The following is a 14098-nucleotide window of genomic DNA, read 5'->3' as shown; positions in this document are numbered from 1 at the left end:
TTTCAACTCCCCCTCTCACTCCACCAAGGATATGCAGGTCTTTGGACTCCTCCATCGCCAGACCACAACAAAACGACGGTTGGAGGAAGAGCGCCTCATCTTCCGCCTAGGAACCCTCCAACCACAAGGGATGAACTCGGATTTCACCAGTTTCCTCATTTCCCCTCCCCCCACCTTGTCTCAGTCAAATCCATCGAATTCAGCACCGCCTTCCTAACCTGCAATCTTCTTCATGACCTCTCCGCCCCCACCCCAGTCTGACCTATCACCCTCACCTTGACCTCTTTCCACCTATCACATTTCCGACGCCCCTCCCCCAAGTCCCTCCTCCCTACCTTTTATCTTAGCCTGCTGGACAAACTTTCCTCATTCCTGAAGAAGGGCTTATGCCCGAAACGTCAATTCTCCTGTTCCCTGGATGCTGCCTGACCTGCTGCACTTTTCCAGCAACACTTTTTCAGCTTATGATAGTGGTATCTTGTTACTACACAGTCTGGAAAATTTCCAGGGTATTTTTCTTTTAACTCCTCAGTTCCCTGGCCTTCCTTTGGCTTCTCCACAAGGGGTGTCACTCCCACCTTAGATCCTGCTAAATTGTTGCCAAGAACAAATAGTATTCCTGGAACTGACAATCTATCAATCACTCCCTAGTCTTGAGTTGGCTCTCCAACCTGATCTTACATAGGGGAATGCTAAAGTTCTGTCTATCTGTTCCACAAATTACTACTCTCTTGGGTAACATCAGAAAGAGTGCAAATATGTTCATCTCTTGCTATTAGAGACTGATTAGACCCCATATTTCTCAAAAATATAACTTCTTTCCCTTTTCCCCCTGCTCTTCCTGAGTAAACTTTACCCACAGAGGTAAAGTCTTTATAGAGATCAGGCACTAACTCATTACCCAGCCCCTGCCTAGGCTGTGCACATTCCTGCAGCTTCTCGATTTTTCTTGGGGCTTCCTTTATTACTAATGCCACTGGCTTGGCCTCCTGTACCACATATTTTCCCACAATGCCTTTCTTAAATGACCAGCACTGTGACTTTACGTGTCCCACCTTCTGGCAGTGAAAACACTTTTTCCTAGTGCCTCTCTTAAACCACCCTCACTATAATTTTCTGTGCCCCACTCCATTACAGTGAAAACACTTGAGCCTTTCACCTCCTTTCCATCCTCTTGGGCTTCTTTTTTCACCTGTTCTAATTTTTGTTCTGTAGTGTAAGATCTCCCCTTCTCCCAATTTCTATCCCTCACAGGATGAAATTCTTGCCTGAAGCTAGGTTTCACCTGCACCAATGCATATTCATCTGCCATCCCTGCCGCTCTTCTCACTTCTTAAACTTTCTGTTCAGCCACATGAATTCCTATCATCTCTGGAAGTGAGTTTTTAAACTCCTCCAGCAGAATAATCTCTCTTAGAGTGTCATAGGTCTGATCTTTTTTTGAAGGCCCACACCCATCTATCAAAATTACCATGCTTAATTCTTTTGAACTCAGCATAAGACTGACTTTGTTCCTTCTTTATGTTTCTGAGCCGCTGTCTAATCACTTCTGATACCAACTTATCAGCATTCAAAAGGGCCTGTTTGACACCTGCATAATCTCTTGACCCCTCATCTGACAGCACTGCAACTACGTCACCAGCTCTGCCTACCAGCTTAGACTGAACTAGCATTACCTACAAGTTCTCTGGCTACTCCATCTGCCTAGCCAATTTTTCAAAGAACTAAAGAAAGCTTTGACATCTTGCTCGTCAACATGTGGCAATGTTTTAACATTTATTTGCATCACTACCTTCTGTCTTCATCTCCATCCTGTTAACTTGACTTTTCTGACTATTTCACAACTTTTAAAGTTCAAATTCTCTCTCACTTTCTCTCTCTCTCTGCTCAGCTAAGAACCTTCTCTCCCTTTTTTTTCCTTTTTCTCTCTTTTTCTCTCTCATGCCTCTTCTTTCCCTTCCTTTGTCTTCTAACTCTGCTTGCCTCAATTGCAATTTAAGTTTTTCTACTGCACTTGTCTGTTTCTCTGATACATCTAAGTACTTGACCAACTCCAAAGAAGGGCTCATGCCCGAAACATCGATTCTCCTGCTCCTTGGATGCTGCCTGACCTGCTGTGCTTTTCCAGCAACACATTTTCAGCAACTCCATTATAATTTTAGCTTTCCTTTTGTCCCCGGTTAAATTCAATTCTAACCTATTTGCTCATTCTAAAAGTATGCCCTTCCTCTGTCTTTTTAAACAGTTTTGACAAATTTGGGAAGCATCTTCAAACCCCATAACCCCTTTAGCAATCGTAAGAGCCATTTCTCTTACTTTTAATTTAACCAACCGCAAGTAACCAAAATTAAACAAATTGTCTCACTTACATTTTATTTAAAGATCTAGGACATTAGTGGGCAAGTGTTTAAATATGCTGAAACCTTTCATACCCAAAACCTGTTCAAATCTGTCCAAATCGCAGACTGGATCTGTCTAAACCTGTCCAAATCTTGGCCGAGACCCCAAACTGTTACGACATGTGAACCCCTCTGTTAATTAAACCAAACACCCAGAAAAGCTCACCTCACCTTGTAATATGTTAAACTTTGAGTGACCAAGAACTCCCAAATTTCACTATTTAAAGAAAATAATATCAATTTTTTTTAATTCTAAAAGTGAGCATTAAATAACTATTTACAACTCTAAGCCACCCTTTCTCCTAACTGCTTATTACCTGCCTCCAACTCTATGACAATATGCTGTTCCAATAAGACACTTATTCAAATTACATCAACTTAATGTCAAAACTACACAACTACTGTTGTCTTTGGTGTCTGTCTTCTTCTGGCTGAAGATCTCCCTGGGTCTTTTTCTTTCTTTTTATTGCAAATATGTTTCATGTGAAGAAGTACCTTTGATAGAGAGTGTTTCCTAATTTCTTGGGTCTCTCTCAATGGCAGTTTCTTTGTCTCCAATTTTCAAAATGTCTGCATTTTTATATCCCCAATGTTGGATCGTCTCATTGATTCGATGTTGGCAAAACATTAAATCCAAACTTGACTGAGTTTTAGTATCCTGGGACATAATTTAAACTGATTGGTTAAATTTGAATTGTTGTCAAAAATCAGGTATCCATTTCACAGCTAAAAGTTACATGATTTCAATTTTCCAGTACACTCTGAGACTGCCATCGAGTCATATCACAGGTTCTCATAATCTCTCAGTTCAGAACAGCATTCACTCTCTCTTAAAGGTACAGTACACGCCTTAACTTCAAAACAATTGATTCTTGAATGCCACAATTAAACCTGCTTCCACCAAATTAATCCTGTGCAGGTGCTGCTTGATAGTATTGTTAATGACACCTTTCATTACTTTACTGATGATTGAGATTAGTCTGATGGGGCAATAATTGGCTGCATTGGATTTGTACTGCTTTTTGTGTATATGACATGCCTAGGCAATTCTCCACATTGCCAGTGTTCTGTATGAAATGGAACAGCTTGGCTAAGGGAGTGGTAAGTTACTTAGTCAAAAGGCTTCAATACTATTGCCAAAATGTTGTCAGGGCCCATAGTCTTTGCAGTATCCAGTGCCACCAATCATTTCCTGAGATAATACAGAGTGAATCGAGTTGGCTGAAGACTGACATCATGAATTATTGACTCGACACTCCTGATTGATAATTGCTGCAAAGGCTTTAGCTTTATCTTTTACACTGATGTACTGACTGTCCCCTTTGTTAAGAATGGGATGAAGCACTCTTTGTTTCCCGATAACTCCTACAAAGACAGGTAACACAGTGCCTATTCTCTTTAGGTAATCTCGTCAAGGAAGTTCCAGAAAAATTGCGCAATTCTGGTGAAGATTTAACAAATCCACAGTCTTCAACTCTGTTTCAGAGTGTCCTGTTCATCACTCCAGCTATATAAAATATTCCCTTTAAATAATGAATATCTGTTCACATACCTTTTTAACCCCTCAGTGCCTTGGGTGACTGTGGAGTGCACATTCTCTGTGTCTGTGGATATCCCCCCAGTGTTCCGATTTCCTCCCACAGTCCAAAAATGTGCAAGTTAGGTGAAATGGCTATGCTAAATTGCCCTGTAGCGTCCTGGAATATGTAGGCTAGGCGAATTAGCCATGGTAAATGTAGCTTATAGGGATTTGGTGGAGTGAGTCTATGTGGGATGCATTTCAGAGGGTTGGTGCACTTAATGGGCTGTATGGCCTCTATCCACACTGTAGGGATTCTGTGGCTAGAATGAAGGACCTTGGAGAAAAATTGGCCAAGCTACTGCGTCAAAAATATGGGCAAGCGAAAGCTTTATTTCTCAATAAATCTGTCAATAAAAACAGAGAATGCTGGAAAAACACAGCAGATCTGCAACCTCTGCAGAGAGAAAACAAACTTAGTCCAATGACCTTTCATCAGAACTGAAGACAGCTAGGGAAAAATGGAATGTGCTTACAGCAGATATTGTTAAACTCAGCATTGAAGGCTATAAGGTACCCAACTTCAATACACATTCTGTTGTTCATTCTCTTCCCCTATACCCCTCAGTCCTGTCTTGTATGGGCTGCTACCAGCACAGGCACACCATTTTCAAACATTTACACTTCTCCTTTGCACTTTTACTAGCTATTACCTCTCAGTTTATCATCAGCGATCTCTTTGTTTGTATATCCTTTTTTCTCTCGCTGTCTGAGTGCCATCTCCATGTACTGTAGTCTCCAACCCCATGCCCCATTCCAATCCTATCTTTAGCCTATATTCCATCATTTCCCAGCTGCCTTCAGTTCTCACAAATGTCACTGGTTCTTGAAATGTTAATTCTGTTTTCCCTCTACAGATGCTGCCAGATCTGCGGAGTTTGTCCAGCACACTCTATTTTTGAATTGGGGAAAATACTGGGACTAGGCATACCCATTTATATAAAATGTTCATTAAGCAATTTCTTATTTTTCAAAATACTCAGAAACAGTTTTCAAGCATTAAACAGATTGTATTTTACATTTTGACTGTCTTCATGACATAAAGTGCTTTATATCAGGGGTAGATGAGAATATGGATCTCAAAACGCAACAGATCAGTGTGAAAATGTATCTTTTCATTTTTCTGAATTTTTGATTGTGGATTGAAATGGGAAAAGGATTGTTTAAAAAAACAAAGATTGCAAAGGATTGCAGCAGGTTTTATGAACAAGCTACCTGACACTCATTGTACTATTGTTTATACAGCTGCATGTTCAAACCATTTCCAGACAATCAGGGTTGTGTATGAATGGAGCTTTAACTAGCAACAGGTAACTGATTGTGACCAGTTATTAACAACAACGGCCTTCTGCCTCAGAACAGCTATGTGATTGGCTCCGTGTAATGGAACAGCTTGGGGCTGTAACTGTCTTATTAGAAACCATCAAACCAGAGGTTTTTTTTCTCCTGTGTGTTTGTTGGATGTGTTGGGTAGAGTTTATAAATAGCTTACAGTTTTAACAGTAGCATTAAAAGCTGATGTTCCATAATTGTTTACCTGTAGCTAGAGTATTTATTTGTAAGAAACAATAATTCTTATTAAATATAGAACCCTGCTCTGTTCTTCTGTCAATATGGGTCTTAATTCTGTTTACTTTATAAATTATGGGGTCATGAGTTCAAAGTGAGAGGGGAAAAGGTTAGGGCAGAAGGTGGTGGGTGCCTGGAATGCATTGCCAGCGGAGGTGGCAGGGACAGGGGCAGGAATTATAGCGTCATTTAAGATACATCTAGACAGATATATGAATGGACAGGGAGCAAAGGGATACAGAACCTTAAAAAATAGACAGCAGAATAAGACAGAGGATATAGATTGACGCAGTCTTGGAGGGCCGAAGGGCTGTTCCTGCTCTGTAATGTTCTTTATTCTTTATTCTTTGTAGTAAACTCTTGTATGATGATTTCAGGAATAGCGGGGCTTGATTTCCGGCACACTACTCTTGTTGAATGACTGAGCAGGCTGAATGGTTTACTGCTGCTCCTACTTTTGTATACAAACAAATATATTTTTGATACTATGATAGGCAGTACTTCTGACTGGAGAACAGGGAACAGCAAAAACAGTCATGATTAAAGGCTATCTGAAGAAATATGATCCAGAAGAGCATCTGTCCAAGAGTTTGAATTTCTCATCTGCTACAGAACCCTACATGTTCCAGGTAACGTGTTCTACATGTAGAAGCTCAAAAGGAACTTGATGGATCTAATTAGAACATAGGACATAGAACATTACAGCGCAGTACAGGCCTTTCAGCCCTCAATGTTGCGCTGACCTGTGAAAGCAGTCTGAAGCTCATCTAACCTACACTATTCCATTCTCGTGCATATGCCTCTCCAATGACCATTTAAACGCCCTTAAGTCAGTGAGTCCACTACAGTTGCAAGCAGTGTGTTCCATGCCCCTACTACTCTCTGAGTAAAGAAACTACCTCTGACATCTGTCCTATATCCATCACCCCTCAATTTAAAGCTATGTCCTCTTGTGCTAGTCATTGCCATCTGAGGAAAAAGGCTCTCCCTGTCCAACCTATCTAACCCTCTGATTATCTTATATGTCTCAATTAAGTCACCTCTCAACCTTCTTCTCTCTAACGAAAACAGCCTCAAGACCCTCAGCCTTTCCTTGTAAGACCTTCCCTCATTACCAGGCAACATCCTTTAGATTAGATTAGATTACTTAACAGTGTGGAAACAGGCCCATCGGCCCAACAAGTCCACACCTGACCCGCACATCTTTGTGACTGTGGGAGGAAACCGGAGCACCCGGAGGAAACCCATGCAGACACGGGGAGAATGTGCAAACTCCACACAGTCAGTCGCCTGAGTCGGGAATTGAACCAGGGTCTCTAGTGCTGTGAGGCAGCAGTGCTAACCACTGTGCCACCGTGCCGCCCACGTCCTCGTAAATCTCCTCTGAACCCTTTCCAAAGCTTCCACATCCTTCCTATAATGCAGTGACCAGAACTGTACGCAATACTCCAAGTGCAGCTGCACCAAAGTTTTGTACAGCTGCAGCATGACCTCATGGTTCCGAAACGCAGTCCCTCTACCAATAAAAGCTAACATACCGTATACCTTTTTAACAACCCTGTCAACCTGGGTGGCAACTTTCAAGGATCTAGGTACACCGAGATCTCTCTGCTCATCTACACTTCCAAGAATCTTACCATTAGCCTAGTACTCTTCATTCCTGTTACTCCTTCCAAAGTGAATCACCTCACACTTCTCTACATTAAATTGCATTTGCCACCTCTCAGCCCAGCTCTGCAGCTTATTAGATTAAATTACATTACAGTGTGGAAACAGGCCCTTCGGCCCAACAAGTCCACACCGACCCGCCGAAGCGTACCCACCCATACCCCTCCATTTGCACCTTACCTAACACTATGGGCAATTTAGCATGGCCAATTCACCTGACCTGCACATCTTTGGACTGTGGGAGGAAACCGGAGCACCCGGAGGAAACCCACGCAGACACGGGGTGAACGTGCAAACTCCACACAGTCAGTCGCCTGAGGCGGGAATTGAACCCGGGTCTCTGGTGCTGTGAGGCAGCAGTGCTAACCACTGTGCCACCAAGCCGCCCATACTATATCTCTGTCTCTCTGTAACCTACAACATCCTACGTCACTACCCATAACTCTAGCGACTTTAGTGTCATCCAAAAATTTACTAACCCATCCTTCTTTGCCCTCATGCCAGGTCACTTATAAAAATGACAAATACAGTGGATCATAACAGATCCTTGCAGTACAACACTAGTAATTGAACTCCAGAATGAATACTTCCCATCAACCACCACCCTCTTTTAGCTAGCCAATTTCTGATCCAAAAGGCTAAATCACCCTCAATCCCATGCCTCAACTTTTCTGCAATAGCCTACCATGGGACACCTTATCAAATGCCTTACTGAAATCCATATACACCATATAACCACTTTACCTTCTTCCACCTGTTTGGTCATTTCAAAGAACTCAATAAGGTTTGAGAGGGATGACCTACCCTTCTTAAATCTGTGTTGACTATCCCTAATCAACTTATTCTTTCTAGATGATTATAAATACTATCTCTTATAACCCTTTCCAACACTTTACCCACAACCCAAGTAAAGCTCACTGGTCTATAATTACCAGGGTTGTCTCTATCCCGCTTCTTGAACAAGGGGACAACATTAGTCTTTTAGCACTATTCCTGTAGACAATGGCAACATAAAGATCTAAACCAAAGGCTTGGCAATCTCCTCCCTGGTTTCCCAGAGAATCCTAGGATAAATCCCATCCTGCCCAGGGGACTCATCTATTTTAAAACTTTACAGGATTGCTAACACCTCCTCCTTGCGAACCTCAATCTCATCTAGTTTAATAGCCTCTATCTCAGTATTCTCCTTGACAACCTTGTCTTTTTCTAATGTGAATACTGACAAAAAGTATTCATTTAGCACCTCCTCTGACTTCACACAAAACTTCCCACTATTATCCTTGATTGGCCTGAATCTTACTCTAGTCATTCTTTTATTCCTGATATACCTATAGAAGGCCTTAGGGTTTTCCTTGATCCTGTCCACCAACAACTTCTCATGACACCTCCTGGCTCTTCTTACATCTCTCTTTAGGTCTTTCCAGCCTATCATGTAACTCTCAAGCACCCTAAACTGAGCCATCGCATCTCATTCAAACATAAGCTTTCTTCTTCCTCTTGACAAGAGATTCAACTTCCTTACTAAACCACTGCTCTCGTGCTCAACAACTTCCTCCCTGCCTGACAGATACATATTTATCAAGGACCCGCAGTAGCCTTTCCTTGAATAAACTCCACATTTCAATTGTGCCCAATGCCTGCAATTTCCTTCGCCATCCAATGCATCCTAAATCTTGCCTTTCCCCCAGCTATAACTCCTTCCCTACAGTATATACCTATCCCTTTCCATTGCTAAAGTAAACATAATCGAATTGTGGTCACTATTACCAAAGTACTCAGCTATCTCCAAATCTAACACCTGGCCAGGTTCATTACCCACTACCAAATCTAATGTGGCCTCGCCCCTTGTTAGCCTGTCTACATACTCTGTCAAGAAACAATGGAAAAAAACTGACCCATTTAAAGTACTTGAGCTATAGTATTCCCAATGAATATTTGGAAAGTTAAAGAACTCATAACAACAACCCTGTCACTCTCGCTCCTATGGAGGATCATCTTTGCACTCCTTTCCTCTACATCTGTGGAATTATTCGGAGGCTGATAGAAAACTCCCAACAGGGTGACCTCTCCATTTCTAACCTCAGCCCATACTACCTCAGTAGACCAGTCCTCAAACGTCCTTTCCGCAACCGTAATACTGTCCTTGACTAACAACGTCACCCCACCTTTTACCATTTTCTCTGTTTTTACTGAAACATAGAAATCCCAGAACCTGCAACAATCATTCCTGTCCCTGCTCTACTGATGTCTCTGAAAGGGCCACAACATTGAAATCCAGATGCCACCCATGCTGCAAGTTCACCTACCTTATTCCAGATGCTCCTGGCATTGAAGTAAACACTTCAAACCAACTCAGCGAAAGTGAGGACTGCAGATGCTGGAGATTAGAGCAGGAGAAGCAACATTTTGGGCAAAGGGCTTTTGCTCATGATGTCGATTCTCCTGCTCCTCAGATGCTGCCTGACCTGCTGTGCTTTTCCAGCACTACATTCTCGAAACTTCAAACCAACTTCATGCTTGCCAGTGCCCACTTGTGATCTTGAAACCTCATTTCTGACCTCACTACTACTCTCAACCTCCTGTATACTCAAACTACAACTTAGGTTCCCATCCCCCTGCTGAATTAGTTTAAACCCACCTAAAGAGCATGAGCAAATTTCCCCCTCAAGATATTGGTACCCCTCTGGTTCAAGTGAAGACCATGCTGTTTGTAGCTTTAAGCTTCCATCCTAGCTTCCTGAATTTCTGCCTTAAATCCCCATTTCTCTTCCTACCTATGTTGTTGGTGCCTATATAGATGACAACTTAGGGCTGCTCTCCCTTCCACTCAAGGATCCCGAAAACACGTTCAGATTCATCACAAACCCTGGCACCTGGGAGGCAACACACCAACCATGAATCACTCTCGTTCCCACAGAGCCTCCCATCTGTCCCCCTAACTATGGAGTCCCAGATGACTAATGCTCTGCTCATGTTACCCCTTACCCTCTGAAAACAGGGACAGACTCTGTGCCAGAGACGTGTTCCCTATTGCTTACCCCTGGTAAATCGTTCCCCCCCCAACAGTATACAAAATGGTATACATTTGTTATTAAGGGGAATGGCCAGAGGGATGGCTGCACTGCCTGCCAGTTCCCTTTCCATCTCCTGACCATAATCCATCTAGCTTCTTCTTTTACCTAAGGTATGACTACCTCCCTATAACTCCTCTCAGTAACCCCCGCCACTTCCCAAATGATCCAATATTCATCCAGCTCCAGCTCCAGTTCCCTAATGTGGTTTTTGAGGAGCTGGAGTTGGGTGCACTTCCCACAGATGCAGGTCACAGTCCTGATGCCAGTTGTATGTCCAGTAGGAGCACTCATCATTTCACTTTAATTTATTTTGTCAGGAATGAATGTTAGTAAATTGTACACTTTCATCTAGTGATTTTCTGCTAAACAAATAATCAGAAGTCAGCATCCTGAAGTCTCAGTTTCCAAACTTAAGATCAATTTGGTGTGGACCAAATATCATGTTTAAGACTTTTGTTTAGTAAGCAGTGTATGTCATGAAAAGCAAGAAAATTGAAAGCTCATGTAGCTAAAGTTTCTCAAACAATTGGTTCAGAGATATTATTACACACCTCTAGAGCAGGTTGGACTTGAATCTGGGCCACCTGATCCAGAGTAGGGACACTACCACTATGTCATAAGCGCCCCTAGGTCGTGGCGAAAATGATTGTGGTAATCTGGTTCAGCTGACACAGTGGTAAGGAAGTCAGGCACACTTTAATCTTTGCAACTGGAGGAAATTCCTGCTCCTCTGAACAGTATTTTTTAAAAAAAGTACTATGACTGACATGCTTTATAAGAAATGCATATCTTGCATATCTTACTGTTCCTTGTATTTTTGCTGCATGTTTGTATTCAGATAAATGGAGCTGAAATAATGGGTGCTATGTGGTGACAGTTAGAGAAGGAGACAAGAGACATTGTTCCACAAAAAAGATCCAAGTAATGATCTTTTTTCCAAAACTGACAGCAAAAAGATGTGGGACATTTTCAATTTACATCAGCCAAAAAGGAGTACCCCAGGGTTAATTCAGCACGATATTTCATATAAATTACATTGAAACAGTGAAGCTTCTTTCATATCATAAAGTACAGAACTATAGGAGTACACTGGCATTAACTTTTACAAATAACAATAAGTACATTTCTTTGCAGAGAACTGTTGAAAGTTATGTAGAAAAACGTGTGGGGAGTACATATGGGCCACCAAGTGGACGGAAAATGACAATATTTGTTGATGATATCAACATGCCTGTTATCAATGAATGGGGAGATCAGGTAAAATACATCAAGTTTTTAAACTTCAGCATAGCATTATTCACTGATGGGGCCTTAACAAATTTTAGACATTTACCCAGAAGAGGAGTACTTTCCAGAACACAACTGAATGTCCAAAAAACATGGCATTTGTAAATATTGTTATTGTATATTATTACATATAATTGAATTTGAGTCAAGGCAGATTGTTAAGCTCTATGATGTTGATTTGCCTAGCCTGACGGCACTCTAGGATTTTGCATTTCTTGTAAAATATTGAATGCCGTAAAAAGATTGATTTTTATTCTACTGTAAAGAATGAAGATTTATTTGATAGAGTTGGAAACACAAAAGGATATTGACAAATGCCATTAACAAATCAAGATTAGAAGACCTCTGGTTGTAACTCCAAAGAATCTACACCAGTGTAAAGTGAGCCCTCTCTCAATGAAGTTTGCTCAAACTACTTTTCAAATTCTTAATTAATCAAATTGGTAATGAACTTTTATATTGTGTTGCTATATCAACAATTTACTGGTCTATAATGCATGAGAAACACCTCTATGTATTATTTTTAAAAGTACATAAATTTGACATAATGATATATTTAGCAAAACTTAAACTTTCCAAAGCCAAGGTCACTTATTTGGGACATGTTATCGGCAAGGTCAAGTATTGCTAAAGAAGTTATAGTTCAAATGAACTATTATGGACGTTCCTATTTTAAAACTAAATGAAAGATACCATACCTCCTCAGATTTGGATTTTACATTGTGTTTGTCCCACATTTCAGCATAGTCACACTTTATTAACAAGCATTGTAGAAGGATCAATACAAGGCAGAATTCAGTAATCGTATGAATAGGCAGAATTTTGTCAAAATAAATATGCCTGTATTGGCTGCTCCAAATGTAACCTTTCAAAATAACAAGTAATGGTCTTAGTGTGATGATGGGAACTATGTTGTTACAAGGTAAAGCTTCCTGTCTTATATATTGCAAGAAAACACAATCCTTGGGAGTGAAGAATTGGAAGGAATCATTAAACATTGTTATGACCCTTCAGCGGTGTGAAAAACATATTTTCAGAAATGGCAGCGGATCCGTGATCAACATGGATAATAATACACTATACCCTATTTTAATTTTTCTGAGCTTTGTGAGTCAGTAGCTTTAAACTTAGCTCTCAGTAATCCAGTGAAAGCAAAACATAAACAACAGCAATCATACAAATTTAAACAAATATAATCAGTGAAGCAGTTTTTGAAATTTATATTGTACTACGCAAGTAAACAACCCCAGAGTCATCCAGTACAAGGTAATGGAGCATACCTTTTTTGACATACTAAAAAGTGCAAAATGGCTATCTGAAGCTTAAGCAACAATATTTGTCTTTTTTCTGTTCTTCAGATCACTAATGAAATAGTGCGTCAGATGATAGAGATGCATGGAATGTACAATTTGGATAAACCAGGAGACTTTACAAAAATTGTTGATGTGCAACTAATGGCTGCAATGATCCACCCAGGAGGGGGACGCAATGATATTCCACAACGGTTAAAGAGGCAGTTCACTGTCTTCAACTGTACATTACCTACTGACGCTTCAATTGACAAAATTTTTGGTAATTTTCAATTTATCAGCTTTATACAAATGCTATTGTTACTCTGTCACATATTTGTCCCATGAATAAACTATGCAGTTTAATGCCATTGAGAAATGAATGTTTGAACAAGGAATCTAAGCTGTAAAATAGCACCCTGTAGTAACCACTGCTTTCAGTTCAATCAGATGACAGAAGTGCTCATTGTTTGCTCACAACAAAGCCTATATCAGTCTCCATCTTTCAAATGAAAATAGTCAAGATATGGCATACGCATCCTCAAAGCAAGTGGAATGGGAAGATCATAAGCCAAGTCTTCTAAGTCTCCAGATCACCTGTAGCTGAACATATAACGAAACAGAAAGCCTTCCACAAGGAGAAACAATTATTCCACATTTACCCTGTCAAGTGCCCTAAGAACCTTATATGTTTTAATAAGATCACCTTTCATTCTTCTAAATTCCAATCAGTACAAGTCCAATCTACTCAATCTGTCTGCATAAGACAGTCCATCTGTTTCCACACTCAACTCAGTGAACCTTCTTTATACTGCCTCCAATGTCAGTATGTCTTTCCTTAGGTAAGGAGACCAAAACAGTATTCCATCTGTGGTCTGACTAGTACCTTGTACAGTTTTAGCAAAATTTCGCTTTTTTAAAATTTTATTTTCTTTGAATAAAGGCCAACATTCCATTTCCATTTCCAATACCTGCTAATTACCTTACGATTTGCATACTGTTCTAATCACCATACTACCAGAAGGATGTAAATGCTTTGAAAAGGGTACTGAAAGTTACAAGGGGACATAAATTTAAGGTGAAGGGTGAAAGGTATAGGGGGGATGTTAGGGATGTCAGGTGTTCTTTACCCAGAGAGTGGTGGGGGCATGGAATGCGCTGCCTGTGGGAATGGCAGAGTCAGAATCATTGGTGACCTTTAAGCGGCAATTGGATAGGTACATGGATGGGTGC

General features: G+C 40.8%; 1 protein-coding gene across 1 annotated transcript in view; it reads left to right on the top strand.

Annotated features, from left to right (window-relative positions):
* The window catches only part of LOC122540179 (dynein axonemal heavy chain 8-like), a 1258818-nt gene that overhangs the window by 939651 nt on the left and 305069 nt on the right, over positions 1–14098 (top strand). The window contains exons 54-56 of the mRNA XM_087976819.1: positions 6042–6176; positions 11424–11546; positions 12935–13148. Coding sequence (XP_087832945.1) covers positions 6042–6176; positions 11424–11546; positions 12935–13148 — 472 coding nt within the window. The remainder of the gene's footprint in view (positions 1–6041; positions 6177–11423; positions 11547–12934; positions 13149–14098) is intronic.

The sequence above is a fragment of the Chiloscyllium plagiosum genome, unplaced genomic scaffold, assembly GCF_037043375.1.
Source record: "Chiloscyllium plagiosum isolate Xiang-an unplaced genomic scaffold, Cpla_swu_hap1 HiC_scaffold_3, whole genome shotgun sequence".
Taxonomy (NCBI): Eukaryota; Metazoa; Chordata; class Chondrichthyes; order Orectolobiformes; family Hemiscylliidae; genus Chiloscyllium; species Chiloscyllium plagiosum.
The sequence above is the reverse complement of the archived record's forward strand: the minus strand, read 5'-3'. Positions and strand labels throughout refer to the sequence as shown.